The sequence below is a fragment of the Thunnus thynnus genome, chromosome 17, assembly GCF_963924715.1.
Source record: "Thunnus thynnus chromosome 17, fThuThy2.1, whole genome shotgun sequence".
In the NCBI taxonomy this organism is placed as follows: domain Eukaryota; kingdom Metazoa; phylum Chordata; class Actinopteri; order Scombriformes; family Scombridae; genus Thunnus; species Thunnus thynnus.
In genome coordinates, this window is record NC_089533.1 from 23,979,078 (window position 1) to 24,006,934 (window position 27,857).

At 40.1% G+C, this 27,857-nt stretch overlaps 1 protein-coding gene across 3 annotated transcripts; it reads right to left on the reverse strand.

Annotated features, from left to right (window-relative positions):
- Nucleotides 1-771: 771 nt before the first annotated feature.
- LOC137200787 (paralemmin-1-like) lies at nt 772-27,793 on the reverse strand. Of its 3 annotated transcripts, XM_067615425.1 has the most exons (9): nt 27,666-27,784; nt 25,588-25,736; nt 9,837-9,888; nt 8,474-8,554; nt 5,780-5,898; nt 5,135-5,273; nt 4,174-4,198; nt 3,258-3,338; nt 772-2,236 (listed from the first exon to the last, which is right to left on the reverse strand). In XM_067615425.1, the coding sequence occupies exons 3-9, from the start codon at nt 9,879-9,881 to the stop codon at nt 1,221-1,223; spliced, it is 1,506 nt and encodes a 501-aa protein (XP_067471526.1). In that variant the 5' UTR covers nt 9,882-9,888; nt 25,588-25,736; nt 27,666-27,784; the 3' UTR covers nt 772-1,220. The 3 variants fall into 3 exon arrangements, with proteins under 3 accessions (XP_067471526.1, XP_067471528.1, XP_067471529.1); XM_067615427.1 differs by lacking the exon at nt 25,588-25,736 and having other exon boundaries at nt 27,666-27,793; XM_067615428.1 differs by lacking the exons at nt 9,837-9,888; nt 25,588-25,736; nt 27,666-27,784 and adding an exon at nt 9,023-9,230.
- Between the last annotated feature and the right edge of the window lie 64 nt (nt 27,794-27,857).

The window sequence follows — 27,857 nt, forward strand, 5'->3', positions numbered from 1 at the left end:
AATGACCTGCAGCAACAGTATACGTATATACACACATATATATATATGTATACAGTATATATGTCTGCATACTGCTGTGTTTTGTGTTTGTTTGTGTATGAAATTAGACACAATAAACATACCAATTTTTATTCTGTTTTACAATTATATATTCCAGTTAAAATCTGCTGCAATACATCATTTTTTTTTAAATCAAATTACAGTGACAGCCATAATTAAACATTTAAGCAGATAGTAGTAACACAGCCGTAGCCAGGATTTTTAGAAAGAGTCTAAATTCCCTCAGTTCAACTCCACCAACCCTGAAGATTTTTGACTAGCCACCAACATTATTTTTAATGCAGCTAAATGTTTTTCCCCTCACATTTTCTATAGTAATTTAGCTGCTAAAATATATTTTATGTACATTTTATTTCCCTGCACATTACCTTAATGCAGTTTCAAGGCATATATCTATATAATACATTTCTGGTGGAGAAATACCAAATCCTGTTTAATGTAAGTTTCTAGCCTATAACATTCCAATTTAAGGATTTTGAGTCTAAAAAAAGACTAAAAAGGGAAGACAAGGGGTAAAAACAAATCCCAAATTATCAAAGCATGTTAAAAATGTCAATCACAGTTTGAAGGTGCCTTAAAATATGCAGAATTTTCAAATTAACATTAACTTAAAACAGAAACCATAAATCAGACTATGATCGGTGTTAGAAATGTTTGTGTCCCAAACTGTAAATTACTCTGCTTTTTTTTTTTTTTTTTTTGCTCTTTGGCTTTTCCATTTCTTGAGGAAACCCTGCTAAACATATGAAATCTTTTTGGCTGATAAGGCACAGAACGAGTCCCGAGGCAGAGAAAAAGTTGAGTTTTCAGATGTGAAGTATATGCACGCCTGCAGGACTGCATGTTGAAACTCACCACTTTGTCCACCAGGGGGAGGAAGTGGTTTTTAATACAGAGCTGTTGTCAGTCCACAGCTGCTTTAAAAGGCATACAGCATAATAAATGTCTCTTTCTTTGGCAAAGTGAAGTGAAGTGGTGTGTGCTCAGAGACAAAACCATCATGAGACCGTACCAGGTGGTGGGTTTTTGTTCTCAAAGCAGTCATTAAGGCAGCAATGCAGCATATAGTGTCTAATGGAAGGTGTGAGGTTATAAAAATATAAAAAATGATATGATTAAGGCTGATGATAAGTGAGAGAGTCTCTCTTTTCAATCATTTCTTACATGACAGAGCAACACTGACAGGTCTTACGTTTGGGAGTGCCTTCTACCTCGGCAATACTGGGTGGAGATGAATTATGCAGCCCATTATCACCTTTATCTCCATGGACTTTAACTTCAGCTCCATTTCCATCCAGGGGAACGTCCTGAAATGCTTCCTCTTTGGACTCTTTCCTTTCCTCTTGATCTGCTACATTATCTAATGTTGCCTGAGTTGCCTGAGGTTCTATGGCAATTTCTTCTCCTTCTTCAGTGATGATCACTCGTTCCGCAGTGAGCATGCCTTCATGTTCCTCTTGTCCCAGACACACACTTTCACTAGTTGTATCATCAGTGTATCCCAGGAAAACGAGGGTGACTGGGCCTTCCTCCAAACGTTGATCCTCTATCTTATCTACTTTTCCTGCCATGTCTCCAACCACCATCAGGCATCCGTCCTCTTTTTTATCCTCCTTCCCCGCACTTACAGCTGCCATGTCTCCAAAAACCATCAAGCATGCATCCTCTTTTTTATCCTCCTTCCCCACACTTACAGCTGCCATGTCTCCAACCACCATCATGCATGCGTCCTCTTTTTTATCCTCCTTCCCCGCTCTTACAGCACAGTCCTCTATCCCCAGTTCAGCCTCAAAGTCGTGGCTTCCGGAGCTGTCTAACTGCGTACTGCTCTCATCTGACACTGCATGATGGGTGGAAAAAGACATGATTTTACCCTCTGGAGCTCTGTCGGCTTCTATATCCTCCATATTTGTCTCTGCCTTGTTTGGCGTGACTGTGACCTCATCCAGTATCACTTTCATCCCGACCCCATCGATGACGCTCAAGATCTGGCCAAGCTCTTCGGTCGAGGGTTTACCTCCTGACCCACCGATAGCGTGGATACTCTTCCTGCCATCATCGAAGACAGTGGCAGCCATTGGAGCATCAGCTGGCGAGGACACGGGGGCCACTGATCTGACGACGGAGGCACCTGTCTTGGGGTCTCTCTCTACCTGAACTGCCAACATTCCCAGGACTGCAATACAAGAGACATGGGATGTTGTCTCAAAAACATAGAGGCTACAAAAACTTAAGAGAACTTTTGAGTTTTTCAGAACAGAATTCAAATTAAAAAGATAAAATGCTAGAGGCAAAACAACTCTCAAGGCTAAATTGTAGATACATATTAAAATTCCCTCCAGTACAAGTACATTTTCAGACTTTATTTACTACTCAAACTATCCTTAAATGTATCATAGGCCTGGGTGTAATTAAAAAGTGAGAGTTACAAAGGTTAATGCCAGGTCAGGATCAGAGCTTTGTGTGTCTAATGTGCGTTGGCATAATAGACAATATAGGGAGACACAATGAGCAAAATGCAGCATGCTTTTTACTCCACACAGCCCTCCAGCGGGCATAAAAAATTAACGAACAGAAATAAGAAAGTGGGCTAAATATAACATTGTTCTCATGCCATTCACCTCAGTCCCATCATTAAGTCGTACCCTGAAGGCTGCAGTCAGACAGAGTGACATTAAATAAAGGAGTCATTATTTGCAAGAGAAGAAGAGAGAGACTAATGCAAATAACTGTTTATATCCCCTGCCTAAATCCCTGTTTATTTTTTCTATGGTAAACATTTTGGTCCCATTCCAGCTCTGCTAAAACACATAATTTACAAAAGGCTGTAGTCAGGATTTTATTTTTCTGATATCACAAGGTCCAAGTACATGGTTTTCCTGCAGCTTTCCGCTACATCTTGTGACCTTCATCAACAGGAGTTTTACTCTGCTGTCATGGAGATGGTTTAGTTTTTGGGAAATTCTGAATTTTCCTATTTTTTTCTTGGCCTTAATTTTTTAACTTGCATTTATGTAATTTAAATGTCAAGAGGTTGCTCACAAAGAAATTTAAAGACATTAAGGACCTTTAAAAAACTACTTCAGAGGTCTCAAACCACCAAATCATGAGCCAGTGCTACACACAGCACTATAATTACACCATAATAAATACTGAACACCTACAAATTTACAACAAAGTCTGTTCCTGTGCCTCACCTGATCGGCCATCGTGCCCACTGTCATGAAATATGTTTTGTGCCATATGTAGGGAGAAGTGATCCTCAGCCTCTTCTTTCACTGAAAGAAAAATAGTTGATAAAATTAATTTTCGCTTTAAAATCAGCATATATGTACGCAGTCTTCTAGCAATGCTGGCCTTCAAATGTCAGTCATCTGCTGCCAGAAGCCTAAATCTTCAGACACTTTTTCCTCAAATATGTCCAAAAACTGCTTTTCCCTCTTTTTAAAATTAAGAAATGCACACAATAGCTATTAGTTTATATTATCTTACACAAAAGGTGAGGAGAACTCAAATTTCTGTTCGTTTTCTGGAGCTATGAATATGGTAATAAGACTTAAGCATGAATCCTTATTTTAACTCTAACATTCCTTGAATGAAACCTGAGGGGAAGAAAGTCATCAGTTTACTTCTCTCTGTTTACTGAAATATCCAACTGTGTTGTAATACACATTCTTCAGATAGTGATGAGTCACATGCTTACTGCCTTATGTCAGAGTTGGCTGTTCTTTTTTACTTTAACACCCTTTTCACTTTTCTTTCTTTCTCAACCTTTCTGTAACTTGTGCACAGGGTGGTTAGCTGAAAAGGGCTTTAAATTTGTAGGGTTATTCTTGGTATTCCCAGCTGCTACTCAAAAACCTTTGGCCTAATGGTGTTCTCATATAGTAAGTTATGTCATTACAGCCAAAGTAGAGCTGTTTCTCAGCCGTGGCTCCATTCTGTCACCCTGATTTAAAGTTCTATTCTGCAGGCAAAGACTTAGTTATGCTAAATTATCATCTGTCAAGAGAGAATAGATTCCAGGCAGTCATAGTCATGAGTGACAAAGAAGAGATAGCAGCTGATGGCAAGCTAACGACCATTACAGTGTAGCTGACTTGGACTTCTTACCTTGTACGTCCTCGTCAGCTCCAGCCTGTGGGTAAAGAAAAGAGACAATTTTAAGTGCTCATGGCCAGACGCTTAAAACTGACTCTGCAACTTAAACACATGCCTCTCCCCTCTCACTGAGATTATTCCGTCCAGCAACCATTGCTGTCGGTTTCCAGTGTGAGACTGAGCTAAATTTGGGCTGTACAGTTGAGTGGAACATTTGGCAGAGGTCAAAGTTCACCTGCTATGATGTATTTGCTTGATGTAAAAAAAGAAAAAAAGAAAAGCTACGATATATGTTAAGAGCAACCTGTTGGATAAATGTAAGCTGATGTTAAAGTATTAAATTATACATTTCAATGAACTTCACCTCACAGTGGAACAATAGAAACTGTAAAACAGAGACTTAGAAGTGTGAAATATTTGTCAAAACAGGCAGAACAATTGTTTTATTATAATACAAATTCAGAGTGAAGTTCTCCTTTGATTTACTCATGCAGTGATAAAACATTATGTGGTGGCAGAGTTCTGTATTTTTTATTCATGATACAGAACTGAAAGCACTCACAGTTGTACAGGCTGGTAGATTATTTTGTGTTTGTTGTAATGTTTATTTATTTAACACACAAATGCCAAAGCACTGGGATGTGGCAAGAGGCCAAAACTGAATACTGTTGGCATCTTCTAACCTAAGAGGTCTTTTTGCCTCTTAATTCATATTCATTAATGAATATGAAATATATATATTTTTAAAGTTCAGCCTTTAGGGGAACATGGTGCATTTTAAACTTGCATCTCAAATTATGAAACAGTTTGGGGATACTTAGTTAATGTTTCAAGACAACTTGGATATCGTTGAATAAACTTTTATACTGTATATGCTGAACTCTCCCAGAAGTTGCTGTCAAAAACAAGGCTGTTGTGTCTGTGTGTGCATTTCTAGGATTATGGTACTCTAGAAACATCTGCCTTATCTCACCTGATAGTTGTATGTTCTGGCTGCGGCTGTAAAGTCACCAGATTTTTCACTTTCTTCTTGGGAATCTTGTTCCTCTTTCTCGTCATCTGCTACCTCTTCATCCCCGTATTCAGGCATGGTTTCAATTATGGTTTGTTCCCTGATACACACACACAAACACACATTGGCACTGACATATGTGTCAACACAAAATGATGCAATAATAACACATGTACATGCACAGGATGGAGGGCATTTAGCACATTAGGGCTCATACCATAAATGATTCAGAGAAAAAAGAGACATTGTGAGTCATAAGTGCCTTTATGTGTGTGTGTGTGTGTGTGTGTGTGTGTGTGTGTGTATGTCCTACGCTATAATCCATCACATCAGCTATCACATGGCATCCTTCTAATTGATCTCATCATGGTCAATATTGCAGTGTATCTGTGACGAAAATTCTGTGCTCCCTCCTTCATGGCAAATATTTTCATCTTTAGGAATGGATGTGTGAACAGAACATATTTTTATCTGTGTGCCAGCAGAATGTAGACTACATAGACTACAGCAACCCCCCCCACCCAGACCATAAACCTGTAAAATTTTGACGCTGTAAAACTGTGATTAAATTAATTGCATCTGAATGTAGCTTAAAATGTGGCTCACGCAGCTGTGTACTCGTCCTCTTCATCCTGCAATGGAGTACAGGGCCTGAAGCTGATAAGTGAAGGAAGGACAGGAGCTGGGGCTGCTTCACTAAGCCACTGGTCCCTGAAGGACATCCTCTGTATGGGAACAGGAGAGAGAAAGAAAACAAGTTCAAGCTAAAGATCAAGAAAGAGAGACAAAAGGACAGACAGACAAGAGAGAGAGAACAGAAAACAAGACAGGGTCAGACAAGAGACGGAGAGAAAAGAAAATGTTGATGTCAACATTGTGCCCTTTGAGCTCTCTGGACTCATTTCTCAGTATGTGTTCCTCCTCTTTAGTTACTGTTGCTCCGCTTTTTGTTCTCACACGGCACAAATGCAGTTTCCAGTGATAATGGTGGCAGATTTACCGTTAAAATTCTTAAGTCATTTTTGAAACAACTGGTGCTAGATTTCAGACACAGATAAACAAAAGCAAGCCTTCAATATTAAAATTACAAGTATTGCTGGCACTGCTTTAGCTATAAATTAAACAGCAGTTTAATCAGTTACTTAGACTGTTGCCTCTATGTTTTTTTGGTTTTAGAGACTGAGAAAAAAACACCCTCCAAAGTCTTTTGATACAGAGTATCATTCTTACTACATTCCCAACCATACAACCAACATGTAGAGGAATCCTAAGCTTGACACAGCTGCTGTGCCAAGTTACATTAGCTAGGCTATGAGTAGCTAATTGCTACTTGGGGATGGGGGGGCGTTTAGCGAAAAACAGAGACATAAGAGGCCAAAACAAACACATTGCACATCAAGCCTTTTGCCTGTGTTGACACAGAACAGAGGCGGTCATTCAAGGGATGGAGATGAACAGGCAAACACTGGGCAGTGGTCCTCTGCCACTTTGGCTTCTCTACAGACCAGGCAAAGCCTGTGGTGCTGCCATTTTGTATCTTGCTGAGGATGAGTAAAGCCGGCAGACTGCTGTTGTGTGAGAGTGACAGTGAAAAGGTGTCACAGCTCTGTGCGAAAGCCCTGAGACCCAGACATCCTGCTCCTGTAGTGACGGCTAGCCTTTGGGCTATGAGTGGGAGTGACAACCTGAAACCTGACAATGCCTGTTTTTCCAAAGACTTTAAACTCCCAAACTCTTCATTGCGAGCTGTAATACCAGAGTAGCTTTTCTATACTGTAACCTTAAAACGTCTGGAGTAGAAGCCAGAAAAAATCATCATCATCATCAGTTTTACAACTTTATATAAACATAATAAATATGAATATTTTTGAATAAACAAGATATCTAAGCAGAACATGAAACTGTTCAGATCTCTGCCATGTATCAATACATCAGCCCGCCTTTTCTTGGGTGGGACCAGGGAGAAACAGTTGAGATGCTGAGAATACCATCATCTCCTTTGGGCTTAAGTAAGAGACACAGACAAATTATGCCGCCACACAGATGAAGGAGGCATTGTTGTATCTTAAGGCTAAACTCATTCAACTGCAGCGGGGATGGTCTGTCCCTGCCGCTAGCAATGCACACGCCCCGAGGCAACGGGTACTTGGAGAAAGCAGAAATGTGTTTGTGTGGGAGGTTACAGCATGCATGATGCACCACTGGGCCATTGACGGCATAGATAATGTAGGTTGTTGTGTGTGTTGTTTGTTTTTAAAAGAGCTTGTACTGCAGGGAATAGTGAAGTAGTTAATAGGATGCACAACAGCTTAGTGCAAAGAATCCCCAATATCAAAATAATGTCCTTTTTCTTCTTTTCTGTCACTGCTTTCCCTCTAGATATTTCTATCATTTCATATCACCATATTATTTTTAACAAAAGAACAGCCAGAGTTTTAATTAAATTTATTATCGGCTGTAGATCAGGTTGACATAGTAACAAGGAATCCCTGGTTGTGGTCTTGAAAATCTGCAAGCTTTCTGTACATCACATGCAACATGCTCATGTAACTGAAAACTACTTGCCTGTGTGTTGCTGGGTCTAAATCAGAGCCATAATGAAGTCCGAGGGACCCCACCCAGAACACTTGTGCTAGGCGTTGGCGCGCAAGCAGCTCAGCTTGGCAACATTCATGAGACATGACATTACATGAGGGTGGGATACACCAGTGGTGATTTTTAACATTAAGCAGCTGGAGTGGAGGGAGAACAATGAAAACAAAAGGGTAGCTCCTCCACTCAGTTTTACTAACTTTACTGAAAGATTCTTCTTTGTTAAAAGGAAAAGTTCAACATTATGAGAAATACACCTTTTCGCTTTCTTGCTAAGAGTCTACCACCAGCAGCCCGTTAAGTTAGCTGAGCATAAAGACTGGAAACAGGGGAAACACCCTGATTAAAGCTCACTAATTAAAACCATGTGTCGTTTTCACACTTTGCTTTTTGTATGGATTGAAACAAATGAGATATATAGCTTTGGAGGTGCTGGTAGGTATATTTTGTTACCTTTGGACACAGCCAGACTAGCTGTTTACCCCCGTTTCCTGTCAGAAATGGGAGTTGAATTTTCCCCATTTGAAAACTTCAGATAATGTCATTTAAGTCACACTTTCAGATTGATTTTGAGATACTGTCCAGCTGAATTCTTCCACTCTATATACCTTTGCAGCAAACCTGACCTTTGTGACACACAGGCAAATTAAGACAAGCCACTGGCAGTATCATTATACCCTGGTCGACCCAGGTGTGATAGATGCAGACCTTTTTCTGGGCTGTCTTCAACCGCTCCTCGTCTGTCTTCCTCCTCAGCTTCTCTTCTTCTTCTTGCTGGCGACGCCTCTCCTGGTGACAGAAGAAAAGGTGAAATCTTTTAAGTGGGAATGTGAGGGAAAAAGGAGACCTGCAGACCTTTGGAGCTAATTGGTATTTCCTGTCTCATACCAAATCTCATACCACAGCTGATACAGCAAGATGGTAAAACTCAGTGTTTTACAGTATCTACTTCAGTCACTGTCTTCTGTCCAAAGACTAAATCTCAACTCAATCCCGCGTACCCTTTGATTTTCAAAACTATCACAGAAAATGTCAGAACTATTGAAAGCAACACTGTCTGAGCTGCCTTTAGACACATTTTGTTGATATATGAGAACTTGCGTATTATCATTTTCTTCAACATTATTTACAGACCAGCAAATTATTATGTTGTGCGCTTTCATTGACACAACTACTTTGACATGCACATTTAACACTGCTTGCAAAGAATTATTATTATTGTAGTCTAAACCTCATAAACATGTTGTCACTACTTACCCCTTACATACTATGTAAAGAGTCCTCCTGTAAGTAATCTCTCAGTGGAAAAAATGTAATAAAACTTGAATTATTCCCCAAAAAAGCAGGTTAATGTGAACTGAAACAACTGCAACTGCTGTATTTTCTTCTACAAACAACAGACAGGACTTGATCCGAGAACACTGTAGTCATGGTGGTGGGTTACACCCGCTTTTAATACAATTCTATGGCAACACCCCTTTACAGTCATGATCTCTGAAGACAAGAACTCCTTCTGTATGAAAGCAGAGTACTGAGCGAGAGAGAGGGAGAGAGAGAGGGAGAGAGAGAGGATATTTTTAGGAGATGTAACGGACAGATTAAAGCGGGGAGATACAGCTGGCAGACCTGGCAGGATGCCGATAGAAATAGTTCAGTGACACAGGACATTACATGCATGCTGACTCTGTATCTGTACAGTTAATGTAAGCTGTAAACATGCTGAGGTCCACTCCAGGCCTTCACCGTCTCTGGTGAAGTGGGTCACTTGTGTTTGTGCTCTGCCACGGCTGATTTTATATTCGAGAGAGGTCAAGCAGGCTCCACTCAGGCCCTCAAACCTTTCATTTCACAGATCAGTGATTATTGGCCATAATGTTAACCGGGGAATGTTCTTCACATGCTCACTTCAGGCAGTGCAGATCATGTGAGCCCAAATCACTGAAGTGACATAAGACAGTGTTGGTGCGGTAAGATTATTTTGACATGAGGTTAGAGTTGAAGACGGTTTAAGGCGGACTGAGGTGGACCAGTAAAAGGGCAAAAACAAATAAATAAAGAAAGACATTCTCACCGCTATGCCTTGGAGCCTTTGTTGGTACTTCTCTGCCTCATCCATGCTTTGCCTGAAATAAATAAAACAGATATTACAGAAGAAGTAACCTGTAAAATTTTAAAAGTTGTTAAGTAGAGATTTTTATGAAAACATGGAGAGAAATACAATTATATTCACCAAAATACACAAAATGGGGACACTTGGTCTAGTAAAATGAATGTTGTAGAAGTCATGCCAGTTTTATAGCTAATCACGCAAACAGCATGGCAGTGTCAGTGTGTTTGCTGGTCAATGATCAGTCCACCACTTTGTTTCTCACAGGATGATTTTTAATAACTTTCGTGATCTCTTACTTTTCATAGAGTGCCATCATCTGGTGAACATTTTAATTTGTCCAATACTTTGGTTTATGGTCAAATACTTGCAAAACTAATGACATTCCCATCAGGCTTAGTTGTACTTTGTTTGATTGCTTATAAGCAAATGTTAGCATGCTAACATGCCAAACTAAGATGGTGAACATGGTAAACATCATACCTGCAAAATATTGGCATGTTAGTATTGTCATGCTCACATTAGCTTTTAGCTCAAAGCATTGCTGTATCTCAGTACAGCCTCACAGAGCTGCTAGCATGACTCTTAGCCTTGTTGTATTGTCATCAAATCCCAAAAAAGATCAAAAGGAACAAGGCAACATAGTTCTTTATGACTTTAGTCAGTGACAATGGTGCGCAAGCCCATTCGTTTCTTGCTACCGGATGTAAAAAAAAACAGGTCACAAGTATAGTTAAATTTTTTTTAAAAAAGGCTCAGCAATTTCCTAAAACACCTGGGCACTGTAGTTTTAGCAAACGTCACTCAAATAGTGTATTTCTTCAGGACTATTGTTACCAGCAGATGAAAACACTTTTGGTGCACTGGTGAGTATTTATGGCAGCAGGACGGTATATGTGGGAATGACTCATTGACTGTAGATAAATATTAATATACAGTCAATGAAATTGAGTTTCAGCAACGAGGAAGTGCTCCGACTCCATAATTTTGTCTTTTAATTTCCTGTCTGCACCAGAAGATGCACAGAAGATGTGTTGTGTTGTATACATTGACATCTGCTGCATGAGGTGGTTTGGGCTTTTTATTATGTAACATGCTTATTATTACAACTTATATTATCAATAAAATACATGTTATATTACATAGCTGGGCAAAAAGATGTGTTTTGATTTATATTCATAAGTCAAATAACAGACCAATAAAGTTAAAAAAAACAAACACCTGGTTTAGTGATGCAAATAATGGTAATAACTAAATAATCTGCACCATCGTACTGATACGTTGGCATCAGAGCTCTTGAAGATTTTCATTATAGAAACCGGAAATGGAACAGGCGAGGAAATGCGCAGGTCACATAAGATCAATAGTGCCTATGCTCATGTTAATGAAGGAAAATGTCACCCAGTGCAACAGTGTGGCTCATTGATGTGGTTTAATATTTTTTGAAAAACAGTGGAGCTCAATGCAACAGAGGAATAACATTTATATCTTCAGAAAATACTTGTTAGTAGGATCATTTTATTGTTGGTTTTGGCTTATTGCATGACTGTAAGAAAAACATAGAATATCACCACCTTCATTCTTTATGGATGAGAGTCTAAGCATGATAATGAGGTGCTGATTCCCACTACTCCTTTGGGTGTTGTTTACTTGGCTTCAAAGCATCACCCACATTATCTCTTACACCCCGGCACACATGCGAGCCACACAGAGATGAGAGGAAAAATTTACTACAGCTGAATACATAATAAAGCCTGACAGAGTTCACCTAAAGGAAAAGGTAAACAGGGGCCACAAACTTTGCCAGCCTTCAGCATCTCACAGCTGGTGGGCCCTTCATATTAATGAGGAGGCAAATTCAAAGAATTATCGATTGATGGAGGACTCGCTCATCAAAGCAGAGGAGGAGGAGGAGGAGTGATGAAGAAACTGTACCGTACTACATAGATATCGATCAGTTCACACTCTTACTCAGGTCAAATAGTTGAGCCCTTGCCAAGACCAGGCTCACACAGTCTCAGTTTAGAGTGTGACTGAGTCGGCCTGAAGTGTGAAGCTGTAGATAGATACAGCTCGCATTCCTCACACATTTGCACTCTGAACTTTCTTAAAGCAGTCCAGACGGTAACGTGTTCTTTAGCTCCACCTGTTGAGACCGTGTTTCCACACTCGCGGCCCAGACTGTGTTTACTGATTTCATGGATTTACTGTTTTCAATTAGAGTCACTTTAGAAAAAAGTCTGACACTTTATGAGACATGCTGGGGCTGTAAGATTTCTGTTAATGAAACAAAAAGACAGGAAATGAAAGAAAACAAAACAAGGAGAAGAAACAAAATATTAATTTATTTTGCCTGTTAAGAGTTTTGTGAGCATTAAAATATACGGTAGATGGTCAAATGAAATGCTAATTATACTGTGAACTGTAACAAACCAACTTTTTTAACCATGATGTTATGTAATCAATTTGAATTCCTCCATAGACATTATGATTAGCTTCATATAAAAGTAATGCTCCTCTCTTCATAATCCTGTGACAGACTTCAGACTTCCTGTGCACACGTTACATCAAAGCCTCTCACTGCGAAGGACCGTCTCTTTGAAGTCAGCAGGCTTAAAAACCCTTTGAGATATATGATAATTTACCATTAATGACTGTTTTGTTAGTTCACCAGAGATAATGGAATATCTGCTTCAGGCCCCAGAGCGCTACCTGATGAGTGAGTGTGTTCACTTCAGATCTCCATTTCCTATTTTAGAATTAGGCGATAGATTTCTGATGTGTTCAGGTGATTTTCTCTTCTCCAGTTGCTCAATGAGAATCATTTTTAGAAACCTGGAGGGATGAATGTAGTCGAGTAGCTTTGACTGTATAGTAGGGTTTTTGTTCGTCTGGTCATCTCAGGCTGTGTTGAAAGCTGAGATTTATCAGATAGTCAATTTGTACGCTTTAAAACTCACATGCATGTTGCATTACTATGACAACTGACAACTATGAGCTGTTATTGCTTTTTTTTCAACTTAAAAATGTTGTAAAACATAATATAAAGATGTAGTACATCTAAATGTACTAGTTTATTAAAATGCAGTTATAACCCCTAGACAATTTCACCTACACTACCTGTGCTGTGACAATATACAACATGTTTATTGTTCATACTGTACATATCAAAGTTAGATCCATTCATACTATATATACTCCATATTGGCTTATTTTCATTCTGTGTCATTCTGTGTACTGTCTATCTTTTAGTATCACTCATTCATAAGTCTAAACTGCATTTTATTATACTGGTACTTAACTCTGCGCAATTACAATCATATTGAATCTAATCTAAACTAATACACAGCATACAATGATATTTTAGACAATCATGTGCTTCCAACTTTGTGGAAACAGTTTGTGTTTGTATCCGTGCACAAAACCAGGCCCATAAAGAAATGGTTTCCAGTTTGGTGTGGAAGAACTTGACTGGCCTGCACAGATCCCTGACATCAACCCCAGATTCATTTTTGGAAATGGATGTTCAGGTGTCCACATAAACATAAATGTAAAGGATAGAAGTCCCAAGTAAAAGAGGAGATGAACATAGTAGGAGCTGGAGTTACAGAAGTAGTAGTACCAGCTTGAGTTTTAGCAGTAGTTTTATGCTAGTGTTACTTTATAATCTCACTGACAGAAAGCTTTGCCACTGAAAGCCAAGTGATTTGATACAAAGAAGAAAGAACAGCAGAGATCACAGGAAACACAAAGATCAAGACAAATTCCTGTAGATCTGTGACACACAACAACTTGCGCCTGTGAGCCACAGGTGGGAAGTTCACTGTATCTGTGTGACATATGAAGGAAGAATAATGAGGAGCTGTTCAGGAAGGAGGTTTTTTGCTCTGTTTAAATATGAGAAAGAAGCTCATTGAGAAGCACAAGGTCACTGACAGCCCCGGGGGAACTGCTATCTTCTCATGACAGCCGCCTCAGCCGATACACACACACACACACACGCACGCACACACACACACACACTCACACACATATGCAACACAAAGCAGTAGCAAACACACCGCCTCCGAGTGAGTGAATATGAGTATGATACGGTATGTATGTGTGAGCGAGTGTGTCGCCTGGAGGTTAATGACATGAGAAATGGTGACGGGATGGTTGATGTTTCGCTGGCAGTGTAGTCAGTGTTTCACAGACACTATGGTGGCCCTGTGGAAACAGGCTTATATGATGGATGTTAATCATTCGAGACCATATGTATGACTTCCTCTGGACACGGAGAGACCGTGAGACAACGCGATAGCTGAACAGCCTGATGACAAAAGGGGCACCAACTAATAGTGCTGGGATGAAGAGGTTCCGAGGCAAACAGATGTGGATTGAATTCCATGGAGGTTTATGACCCAGGAGAAATCTCCACGGTCAAAAGAACAGAACAGAAAGTCTCTGTGCATCCAGCACATGACTCACATTTAGACCTCACATTTAGAACTGCAGATGTTCAGGAGGCAGGCACATTTTTATTTTATGAAGTAAAATGACTTGATGAACAAGACAAGATTACTTGATGCAGCAAAATTCAATACAGTTTTCTCAGTATTACTTCCGATCAACAGGAATCTGTGATCAGCCTCTCAGATGTGAACGTGTGCAGGCTGTCGTAGTCTTCTACAATAGTAAACTGAATATCTTTGGGTTTTGTACTGCTGGTCACACAAAAGAAAATATTTGAATAGGTCAACATGATCTCTTGAAAATTCTGACATTTTATAGACCAAATGATTCATGAAAATGGTCAATAGTTGCTAGAAAATATACAACAAATAGTGAAATGGAAAACAGATGTGTAATTGAAAGTTAAAATGACTGGTTTCATTTTATTTCATAATGGCTCAAAAGTAACTGAAATGTTTAAAAATGTCCAAAGTGGCCCCTCAGAAATGTCATGTAAGTGATTTCACAGTGTTTTAAGGTGGATACATTTTATATTATAGAACATCTCATCCTCCGAATAATGGAAGCTGTGTGAAATAACCAGAAACACAAACAAAACAGCAGAATTGAGATTTAAGATCATTTTTAGTGAGATCTTTTTTCTGGGCTGTAAAAACACACTGGAGAAAACACGCTGTGCTGATTCTACTCTACAGTAAGAAAAACTGAGCGCTTCATGTTGCTGTCTGTTGTGTTTCAACCTTCCTGACAGAGCTTGTCTCTACTGTCTCTGTCTCAAGTGGTTTCCATCTTTTTGTATATATTTCTCTATATAAAGACAACTGAGAGCCAATTGCTTTGAAGTTTTTTGTTTTTGCTTTATTAGGAATAGATCACACCTTTTTCTTCACATGTCAAATGATACAAAATCAAAATTAATTGCAACACCTGCACACAAATCAAAACTTCCACTCCGATCCTCCCAACCAGAAGTCAACATACATCTTGCTAAGTCCCTGATTCCTTCCATACAAAGTTACGACAGGAAGAGGAATTTAATAACAACAACGATCAAACAAGATAAAAAGGAAAAAAAAAGGCCATTGAATTAAGATATTAGATTATCACAAAAAAAGATAAAACAATGTACGCAGAACAAAATATGCCAAACAGTTTGGCAAGCATTTGGATCATTCTACATGTCCTCATAACTGAAAGTTTTCCAAATATGTCCAAAAATCTTCAAATATCGAGACACAGTTTTGTCTCTCTAGAGTTAATTTCTCTTATGGTAAAAAAATTATGATATTGAGGCTTCTGATGCTCTCACAGCCCGGAAGAACATTAGAGTGGGTGTACTGTATCATGCAGATAGGGAATTCATTTCAGCTCAGTGCTTTGATGTTGACATAAACAAGAGAAATGATTATATACCTTCTTCTACATTGCAAATGAGGTAAAATATATGGTGGATGTTTTGGACTTATACTGCCCTTTTAGTCACTCTCCTCTGACTTCTCTCTTGCTGTGTGGGAGAGGCATTTCCTGCAGGGACATGGAGAGAAAGAAGGAAGAAGCAGACACATGGATTTCAAAGTCTGTATCACTTACAGGAGTGGCGGCATCTTATCTTCTCCTGCCCTCCTAGGGGGTTCAAAATGGCCTTTTACCGCTGTCACTTCCTTTTAACACGCGACTCGCTGGTCAGGTCTGGTGAGAAGTGACAGCATGATTGTGTAAGAGCTGAGAAGGAGTGGGTGTGAACAGTTTGAGCATCGGTGGTACACAAGAGATGAGGCGCTGTATACTTCTGGTTTTAAAAGTACAATGACACGAGTACCTACTCTTCTTCTCAAGAGGGAACAAAATGAAACCGCAGTCATCTTCATAACAATCTTCAGAGCAGCAGAAGCCAGAAGAAATCGCAGTAAGTGAGGGTGTAGTCATGAATCTTGTATCCAGTACATACAACATATTCATTACTAGATCACAGAAAAGCCAACACATACTTTTGTTCTGTTAGCACTTCTGTTACCACTTGTTCCGTCCTATGTGACTAAGCGAGCACGTATTTGTTTGCAACATCCAGCTGAGCCAGAAAAGTAGGTGAAAAGTCAAGATGCAGATGTTTGAGCCTCTGTGGGGACCACAGCTCCTCACTGTGTGGAGAATGTTTGTCTAAATTTTAAATAGAAAGTTAAGGGATCAGAAAAGTCAGAAGGATTCATCGTAATCCAACCGTTAGCATGGCTAATGGCTATTAGGGGATTTTGGTTATGGAACAGTCCCCCTTTAGACTACCATCCCATTTATTTAGTCTTTTTGTGTCATTTTAAAGTAAAAGCTGTGATCTGAGAGGTACAAAAAAGTTTTTAGGCCTGGCTGAGATGGAAAAGTTGGTGTACCAATAAAAGCAAAGTGCGACGCAATGGAAACAGACACAACAAATGAATCATGACGTACATGAAGCATGTAACTTAAATGCTAAAAGACACTAAAAAGCTCAGTAGAGCTGAGAGGAACAACGAGGTTGGGGGATAAGTCCCTGTGAGTCACTATGCATGTCACCTTTCACATTATACAGTCATCTGACCAATTGTTCTTATAAAATATTGATTGCTTTAAGGACTTAAAGCCAGTCCCATTTCAATTCTGGTCCTGGAGATTCAGAGTTGTGTTGGCTGTGACTGATCCTTTTCCAGGTGGTTGTCAGGTGGTTAAAACACTTTTTACATCTGATCTCAGGTAATAAAAAAGTATCTACATTGTTGTGGTGTTTTATATAATCACAGCTAAGGCTAAAAAGCATGATCCAAATGGATTTAAATACATGAACAAGAGCTTTGAGCTGTCAGGTGACAATAACATAGCAGATGTTGAATCACATCAGCCCTTAAGAATCCAAAGATTAACTCAGAAAAGTGACAGACAAGTAACATATCTCTTTTTAGATCACCATTATACAGTAAATTGCAGAGAACATTGCATTTGGCACAAAAACCAACATAACAGTGTGAGTTTTTATGGAGGGAGTAATTAATCAGTGCTGGCCAGTAATGGCAGAGTTTCATGTCCATCAGTGGATGTAATCGGTCAGATGTCAGGGGAAACTGGGTGGCAGCCAGGACTGGCAGCTTCCTCTCAGCTGATACCAGAGAGCCTTGGAGGGGGGACTTACTCAGATCAATGTGCAGTGTGTCTGGGACTTCCCTGTGGCACACACACACACACACACACACACACACACACAGATAACACACTCATGAATTCATTCATTAATTAAAGCCTAACCGCATTCTAGTAAGTCTCCGACGCCATGTTTGCTCTCCTAATCATCTTGTGTGTTTGATCAATGTTTCTACACACTGTGCAGGTGTGAGTGTGTGTACGCGTACATTTATTTGTACATTCACACCCTATCACGTTCCATCACATCACTGTCATGCAGGTACTAGTGTTGCTGTCTTGTTTCATGTGAACATTCTGTTTTTGTTTCAGGCTTCAAGGTCCTCCTCTACTGTCAGATGGATTTATTTCTGTGGAGTTGTCATCTTGCGGCACAGATTGTGAGCCGTCGTGTGTGTCTGCTCCCTTCAAAGGCCTGTGTGCAGCCTGATGTCAGTGTGACTTACTTCATCATTGGCTCAAATCAGCATCAAAGCCCCGGCAGACGAGGCTGCTGCAGATGGCTGCTGTGTGCTCTGTTGCCTTGTTTGTCTGAGCGGCTCTGTCAAGCACTTGTTAATTAGAAAGAAAAGACACCATTCTTCCCAGCAGGGTGAATGCTGCCCTGTGCATCCTACAGTATTTAACCCCTCCCCTCTCCCCAAACAACAGATCAGTGAAATATGACGTTGCTCACTGTTGCACACCATGTGCTGAGTACATTTCTCTCTGTGTGTTTTCACTCGCTCCCTTGTGTACACTCAAACTTTCTTAAAGCACTCCTCGTTGTACATGCTTTGATGCTCTGATGCACTCTCTGCCTTGCTAGAGAGGAAAATGATGTACTAACTAGAATGTGTGGTGATCAGTCCTTCCAAGGGCCAGATGTAAAGGATATTTACGTATAAAAAACCTGCTCACCGCACGCATACTCCAAGCAAGTGGTACTGTTTTCTAGAGTGAGCTGAATGTGGTTTAGAGAAGTGGAAATTAAACATACAATATGTGAGGGACTGAATCTGATACATGTGCACCCAGTTTCCAAAGTATGAATGTCAGAGGACAATAATTTGCAGCAGTCACATGCTTGTGCTATGGTTGCATTTTAACAGAGCTATTTATTTGTTCCATAAATATGAAGATCTGTATCAATGCATCTGATGACTCACTCAGTTTTTCTGACAGAACTGTTGACGCGGCTTAACGTACAGTCTCAGTGAATTGACATTACTTAATGTTTCAGCTTCAACTGCTGCAGAAGAGATTTTAGCATGTTTGTGTGAGTGTGGTTCTTACACACTGAACACGCTTTGGCAGTGTGTTAAAGTGGTGGTGTCATAACTGATGCTGGGATCGCCACGTTCACCCACTCCCTCCGTCGCCTCAGGCGTCATTTAAATGTTGCCAAAGTTGCATTTCATGCTCGTGTCCACCATGGCGACTGCAGTGTCCTCCTCTGCTGTGAGATGCCAACCACAGGAAATAGAACTTGGTCCAATAAGTGAATCAATCTTAAGATAATGAACGTAAGTGATGAATTCTACACTATGTAATGATGTCATTAAAGCAGTGTGCTTTATAGGATTTTTTAAGAACAGAGGAATTATTCTCGTTGCCATGGTTTTGCTTTGGCCAGAAGAAGCTAACCTCTGCAGGACTGGCCCAGTGCTCCTCTTTTTGCCCCCAACTGCTCCTTCCTTTTTTGGTTTTAGCTGAACTCTCATAAGGCTCAGCTACAGCTCGGCATTCAAACCTTTAGCTGAGACTTCACTGCCACATTATTAACCATACAACAGCCTGTTAATTTTGTTTCAATTGATCTCAAAATTGACAATCAATACACAATGCTGCAGAAAATGAATGCTGAAGGAGCTCATTATTTATATATAGCATTGCTATAAAACGCAGCTGTAATGAAGCATTCCTTCTAGCAAGAATAAAACCACAGTGCCTTCCAATCAAGCTAGAGTAACAAGAGTAATCAATATTTTCTATTATGGGTTCAGAGTCATTGCCAAATGGATTGCGACATAAAACTTTTTGCCATAATGTATTTATTGTGAAAGTAATGAACATTTATTTAGCAGCACATTAAAAAGTATGTCTTGCATGAGCAAGTCAGTGCGCAGAGAAACAATTGTCCAGTCTCGCCTTTCTATAACATGTGTGTGCGACCTTCCACCTCACACCCATCTGTTTTCCAGGCTGTAGTCTACTCAATCAAGTTATAGGTTATAAGCAAAGCTGACAAAGGCGACAAAAACTGATTAAAACTAATGTAATCAGACATCTGCTGCATGTTTTTAGCGAACATGTGTGTGAGAAATACTCACAAGGGGCTTGGTCAAGCTATTTTGGCACGTTGCTGACATCTGCCATGAACTCTGACCCTTCTTTTTTAAATGTCTTGCATGCTAAGACACAAAGGACGCGCTAAGCTTGTAGGGAGAGTCAACCACATACAACGTAATCCTCCGTTTACAAAGTCTACAGCTTTATTATCATGTGTCAAGGTGTCTTTCCTTTCACACAACTACAGCTTTCAAAGTCATCGCTGCTTTAACGTAATCCATTTCCATTTGCTTGCCACTCAATAAAGCTAATCTCTGTGCTAAGATGCTATAAGCCTACAGTTCCACTCCATGGGATATTTCCCTCCTGTTGAGGGAAAATCAAAGAGCTGCTGCGGCCTACACAATATGATCACACGCACAGAGTCACCCACATTCTCCAAAGGAAACATATGACTTCACCAAATGTGCACAAACACATTGATCCACCCACAAAGTAGCCAGAAGGACATGGCACGCTGGCACTTAACCAGCTTAGAATAAGAATATGCAACATGCACTGAAGTTGACAGACATGACACACATGAGGAGCAATTATGCAGCATTGTCTCTGTCCTCCCACTCTAACAGCGGATTGAGCGCTGTCTTACTTCTTCAGGCAGCGCTGCTTCATTCTTGTGTATTCAACATGGGGTATGGAGTGCTGGGGGCGCACATGCGGAAATCTGATCTGTAAAGGAATGTGCGAATGTGTATTTTACCACTGCACTGGCTACCTGTGAGCTAAATCGTGAGCTAAACAAGAGGCCCCATTTAAGCAGTTGTGGCTCTCTAACTCCACAACACTCCACTGTCTCATAGTTACTTGAAGTCTGTGTTCGAGGCTGCCCTTCCTCTCTCTCCCTCTGTCCTTCATACAGTATCTCTCTCCTCCCCTGAGAGTAGCAGGAGGGATCAGTGATGTTCCCAGAGTCAGATATAATGGGTTCACATTGCATGAAAAAGGATTACCATTTACTGAAGGTCAATATATGGTGCTAATAACACTTTAGGGGCTTAAAGGAGCATATAAAACATGCATGTGCTAACACATTAAATTGCATTTGCTACACATTACTGATCATTTTCTAACACATGCCTTTATGCATTCATTTCCAATTTTCAAGTCATCTCAGTGTGGTGTGAGAATTAAATTGTGCAGACTTGAAGCTTGTTTCATACAGATAATCCATCAAAGTAAAAATTTTGTCCACTTATTGGATGTCCGGTTATTAGTTGTTCAAGTTACATCATCGTCACGTTGCAATGCAGTGTGAGCTTAACAGCTCTCTGTATGTTACTCTGTGATTCAGTCACATAGCACTCCCTTAGCGGGAAATTAATTTTTTTTCTTTTACTTGTTGGCAGCCAGCAGTGGTTGCATCTTCAAAGGTGTTTTTGTGATCCCGCAGGTGTCTGCTGTCTGCCTGGAATGATAAAATGTTTGCCTGGGGCAAAACCAATGTTTAGATCCAACATTTGAACAGACTGTGCAGAACTCTGCCTCTCCGCTGTGCTAGCTATGGCAAGTCGGGGCAGTGAACGGTGCAGTCTGAAGAGATTTTGGATTTAAATGTTGGTTTTGCCCCAGGAAAAAAAAAAAATTACTGTTCGAGACAGACAGTAGACATCTGTGTAATCACCAAAATACTTTTGAAGATACAACCCATTGCTGGATAACAAGCTAGCTAACAAGCTACCACTTTGTGACAGAATCACAGCGTAACATTCCCTCTGTTGCTCCTGTGCAGAGGTGTGAGAAAGGACGACATGAAAGTCTCCTGTGCCACTTTGTTCATGGAAACACTAATATCAGAAAGTTTGTCCCTAGAAATCAAAGTTGCTGTTGACTGCAGAGAGGATTCATCACATCATGTGTTTTTTTTAATTAAGAAGACTAAAAAATGACAGTCAGCAACAATTACACTTCCAAATGCCAACCTCTGTCTTTTGCATTTGTGAAATATGCACAGGCTCCAGCTTTTGTCTTCCTCATCAGTTCTTGTATGTGCACACATGGTTTTCTATTAATCTCTTGTGAATTTGAGCCCAATTTTAAATCCCATACAGGAGAGGTGGACTCACAATTAAAATGACTATATAGAGAGACAATTACAGAATGCAAATATATCAGAGGGATGTTGCTGAGGCCTGGTGAAATGATAATTCCCATGATACTTTTCACAATGTCCAGTTTAATTGTGTGACTACACAGCTTCTGAGTGCAGTTCTCAAATGTCAGATCTTCTTAAATGTACAGGCCCAGTCTTTTCAGTTAATACTTGAATTGTTTTACTTTACATATTGACAAATATGGCACTAACATAGGCACATGTAGTGAGCAACCATTATCTCCAAACTCCACCATCAGACTGACTCTGCTGGAGGGGAACATATTTAAGCCTCTTTTTACAATTATGTTTTGCTTAATACTTTAAGTCTCAAAAATTATATTGACCTATTGATTTCACATGAACCCCTGCTACATATACATTTACACTTTCTCAGCATAACAACCTAATCTCAAAACAGAAATGAGGCAGTTGTGTCTCAACTACACTGAAACAGCCATTTGTATATAAAATCTCAAATAAACGACTGTGGTGTCCATATTGTACACATCATACATTTTCCTTTCAGCAGTTTGTTGTTTTCTAGTATTATTGTGCCTGCCACAGATACCAATTCAGTAAAGAATACTTGTAAACAATGATAAGCTCTCAAAATGTATATTTTCATCCCTCTTTTGGATTGTTAGAAATGCTGATTGTTAATGTCTCTAACACCAGCTGGCAATGTTTTTTTAAATGGGAAAGAGAGAAAACTATTTTTGGCAATAGCAAAGATATTTCTGGCCTTTGCTGATGTGCTTTCTTTAAATAGCCCTCTGTGTCTGTGCTCCTCAGAAAGATTTTGAAGCATACCTTCTTCATATTTCTGCTTCATTTGTATTTCCACTTCACTTAATCTGCCTTGCTTCCTGTTTCAAGACCATGTTATTGGGGCTTAAGAACACAGAGAACATAGTGAAAACCTTCCTCCATGATGAGGGATATAATTCATTTGTCACAGGGATGCATAGTGACACATACTATTCTTGTCCCCTGGAGACCTACCCCGTTAAATTCCTGGTTGAATGCCTCACAGATAATTGGATGTCCTTCAACTTCTTGCAGCTCACCAGAGACAAAACCAAAATTTTTGTCATTGGCAAACTCTGTAGCAAAAAATATATTGTCATTTAGCCTCTTTCTCCATGGAAAGTATCAAACAGGTCGCAAAATCTGGGTGCCATCCTTGATTCTGACCTTATTTTCCAGACACATGGCAACAAATTCATGTGTATATATGTGTGTTTTATGTGTGTTTTCTGTGAAGTTCTTTGTATGTCCCCTGCTGCTATATAAATACAGTTTTGCTTGCTTGCCAATATGGTTGATTCCTAGTCTAATGATAGCTAGTAATAATACACACAGTATGGCTGCAGTCCAGTACTAGAGCAGCTTTATTACTGAGTCAGAGTGGGCCCTGATTGCACATTCTACATCTGAATGAGTGGATGATGTTTCCATAAATGTTGATTTATGAGCCCCGCTCTGACCATATCTGCTGTGCAGGCTTCCCCCTTATAACTGGGTCACCTGATGAGAGAGTAATGGGTCTGTGGGACAGAGAGCCTCATAAATTATGCAGAGACAGAGAAAGGAAAAGGACAAATAAAGAGGTAGATGTATGACTGTGTCAAGCAGCTGGGGGAGAGAGAAACAAAGAGAGAGGGAGAGAGAAAGAGTGTTTGAGACAGTGAATTGTATTTTTTGTTGGTCTGTAATGACTCTGAAAAGGGATGACTTCTTTATCTGAAAATTAAACAAACAACAGAATCAGAGCAGAGGTTTTTTTGTCCCAGTGGTGCCTATCCATCATGTTGCAAAGCTGATTCACGGGTCGGAAACTGACAGCTCATTGTGTGCTGCAGGCCCCTGGAATACTTGGGTCTTTTTTCAGGTTGTCAGCCTGTGTCTCCAGGAACCGCTTTAAGCCACATGACGGACTTCAACAGTCTGGGAGTTTTAGCTGGGACAGAGGGGAAATGGCATTTCAGGTTAGTGCTCAACCCAAAACTGAGCAATCTGTCAGTATAATTGCGTAAGAAACCGCCAACTTCCTCAACTCAGTGAATAACCCATCTGAACAAAGCCAGGGGAGGGTGATTGAGTCAATGCCTTAGTACCACCATCATAGACAAAAACTTACTTCCACAAGTTCAAATTAAATTAGATCTGCTTCTAAAACCTCCTCAACAATACATATTTAAAGTAAATGCATACAATGAAAGTGAACTTCAATCACTTTGCATCACCTTATGAACTGCTGCCGTCTGACTTGGTTCTAACAAACACACAATAATACTCAAACCAAGGCCGTTGCAACCAGTATAACACATCGCATCTGTTAACAATGGAAGCTTTTAAAAAATTAATAAGAATTTAAAATAAGATAGAGTTCCCATGTAGCATCAAGGCATCCAGGACCACCACATGAGCACCCACGCCTCTGCAGTTGGCCATGGTGGGCTATATTTATACTGCTGCAAGAATTTTTTTTCTGTCACATTACACCCCATCTTCCTCAGTCCCAGTCATCCTCAATGTTTGCACGCCCCAGGAAATAATAGATTTAAGAGAAACAAATCTATGGTGTTGATGTCGCTTCCTCTGCCATAATCTCAACATTAACAATAGTAACCCCCACAATGTTTAGATATGTTTACGACAGGGCTGTAAACAATATAAATACTGACTGCGACTGTAAATTTCCTTGATAAGACAATTAGAAACTTTAATATACTGTTGATAAGTTAAAAACCCAATCCGAACACAGAAACAAAGCTGTTTCTAACCAAACATGCTAAATTAGGCTAGGATGAGTCGGTTGAGTTAGCTAAACATACCACATGCTAATGTTTTAGTATCTAAAGTGGAACAGTTACGCAACAGCTCAACAGTCACAACAACTTTAAATGTAAAAAGCTGTTGGAAAAATGAGGTAACAAGACATCAGTGGTGTGGGGACACTTTGACTACTTTAAGCCCCATTTGACTACAATATGGATGAGACTGTCACAAACAGGGCTAGGCTAACATTATTTAAGTCACACATGCTGCTGCTTCTGTGTTTTTTGCCATTAATTATTAATTATCATTACAACTACACACACACACACACAGTACGACGGCAATATGAGCAATGCTGTTTGTGTCTGAGCTGCTTGGCTACACGTACATTGTGGTAAAAAGCAAGTATACTATGAGCCTTACGAAGACACTTTATTGTGGTTTTCCTTTCATTTGTCACCCATCCACTCAACTGTGAGGATACAACTCAGAAAAGTGCCTAACTAACCAAACTTCCTTCCACTACCACCTCCTTCCCACTGTGTTACTCATTACACTTGACATCTTGGCCTCACAACCCCACTATGTACTTGGCCAGCTACGACCACTCATCATTACACACCAAAGAGCTGTGGGCAGTTCAAGTCTGATAGTCCAGATCCTGCCTCATTTTCAGCAAGATGCCCGTTCAGAGGATTTCTTGGTGACCTAAAATCCTCTACTCCTCCTCTGTGTCACCAACACTTTGAACTGCCTGTATAAAGTCCCGACACCACAGGAGCATTTTTAAAGATTCTGTCCAGATGGAGTGTGAAGAACTATTCCCTTCATCTCTCTCCTTCTCCCACCCATCCCCTCTTCATCCTCCGCCCCCACCGCTGCGTGTCCTACCTAATGAGGCGCTCCGCTTCAGCATGTGGGTGTCTTATAGCGAGTCTCAGCAGCCTCGGGCACCAATCTGGATGCTTGTAACACTGTCAGACCCTCAGTGTGCTGCGGCTTTCGCTCTGTCTCTCTCTCTCTGAGATGCTTGCACACAGCTCCAGCATGCAGAAACACATAAACACATATAGCCAGATGCATCAGATCACACACTTCTCATATTTAGCCTACAGCGCTTTTAGAAAATAAGTATTTGTTTCCTTTACATTTCATGCCATGTGGAAACACAATTTTGTGCATTTCATGACTAAGCAATGACACTGTCACCTTTAACTGGTTGGTGTTTGGACTGACAACAAACTGATATGTGTCTTAAGCAAGGCCTAGGTCTATCTGATAGTAAGAGATGGATTTTTCTGAGCCATAACAAAATTATTTCAACTCAATCATATATGACAGTGGACAGTATAAACAATACGTTCTTAAATTACTATTAAATAGTACGCTTTAGCTGTGCTCAGAAGCCTGCTGGTTAAAGTGCATGCCACATAACCTGCGGGTCGATTCTGGCAGCAGATCTTTGTTGCATATCATTCCCCATCTCTGTCTCCCTGCTCCTGTCATCTCTCTACTGATGCTCCCTAATACAGGCATCACATGGGGGACTAGCTGTTTCCAGTCTTTGTGCTAAGCTAATCAGCTGCTGGCTGAAGCTTCATATTCAGCGTAGCGCCTACAGACATGAGAGTGGGATCCATCTTTCTCATCTAAACCTCTGCAAGAAAGCAAAATATTGAACTACTCCTTTAATTTTATTATAAACTTTTCATCTCTCAGGCCTATCACTTGACTCTTCCTGTGTATAAATGTCACATTACTAGATAGGCCTTCACATAACACATTTTGACATATGTAGGAAAAGCATGGGTGAAAATAATAAAATTAATGATGAGTGAATTCCATTTAGCTCCTTCAGTTTCAATCCTGGTATTGTTCATGCTGGCTCACTGTCACACTGTCATGATATACAGAGACACTTAATAGAACAGAGCCGTCGTTAGTGTTATTAGTTACACCTGTGCTTTTCATCCAATGACGAGTCAAAATGTCTGCTGTGAAAAGGAGCATATTGAAACTTTTCTTGCTACAATTACGGTTGTTTCAGGGAGGTGGGGGATCTGATTGACCTTCAATATTCAGCAAAATGTGACTGAAAAGTAAATTGAATGTGTTCCATTGTCTCAAGCGCATCTAATTTCCTTATCCTGACTCTTTTACCCTCAGGACCTCCGTGAACTGACACCTCAGATGGATTATTGCCACAGACATCAGAGGAGAAAACAGTTGGACAATAGACAGCACATATCTGGAGTTAGAGAGCTGGGGCCAAATTGGGTGGCAGCAGTGATGAGGCTGATGACAGTGATGCTGATAGGTGGTGGTGCTGTGCCTGGATTGCAGCCACCACGCTTAATAAAAGCAACCAGACTAAATGGGCTTCTTACGCCTTGGGTGACAGACAGAGTGTCCCACAGCAGTCTCCTCAACAGTGGGGTCATATTAACTCTGTGAGGTCTTTGTTGTTAGTGGTATGTCCACTGGTGGGGATGGATTGTAAGTCACCCATGAATGACTTGTTGTTTACTCTGTGGTCTGAACTGCATATAAAACAGTTACTTTGTACGCAGGCTGTGGTTTTATTTGCGAAACATGTCTTGAATTTGTATAAAAATATCTAAAAATATAATGGATTTTTTTTTTTGCACTGTTCATCTTCCCCCTTTCTACCCCAAAATGTAAGCTTTACATTTTTAAATTTGAGTTTTTATTTAAGCAGTTTGTAAAAAAAAAAAACCTCAATAACAATTTAGCTGCTTCCTCTACTCATTTTTCTGCAGGCACAAACAGATGGAATAAATAAACTTGTCCAGAGGTTTGAATGGCGAGATGCGACAGGCTGAGCAGAAGTCTGTTTCTGAGCTTATTTGTGTAAGTGGAGGAGATGCACGTTGTCAGAGAGTTCACAGTATACAGGCCTAATTGGTTGTTTTGCAGGAATAAATTAGAATGAATATAGCGTCTCTTACCTTTCACAACTTGCAGGTGGCAGAGTTCACCGCAGTTAAATAAAAAATATTCTGCTACCAGATGAATCCAGTTGCAAACAGATTGTGTTCAATAGATGTTACTGTTTCCTGCAATACTCTGAGGCTTTCTGTAAGGAGTTTTGGGATCCCAAACTGACCAAGTTCACACACTAAGGAGGTGGGAGTGACTTA

What these genes read in the sequence shown, in the direction of transcription:
- LOC137200787 (XM_067615427.1), bottom strand. Translation starts at nt 9,881, where the DNA reads ATGGATGAGGCAGAGAAGTACCAACAAAGGCTCCAAGGCATAGCG. An exon ending in AAAGGCTCCAAGGCATAGCG is followed by an intron (nt 8,555 to 9,836) that starts GTGAGAATGTCT and finishes TTCTGTCACCAG; the next exon opens with GAGAGGCGTCGCCAGCAAGA. An exon ending in TGGGCACGATGGCCGATCAG is followed by an intron (nt 2,237 to 3,257) that starts GTGAGGCACAGG and finishes CTTGTATTGCAG; the next exon opens with TCCTGGGAATGTTGGCAGTT.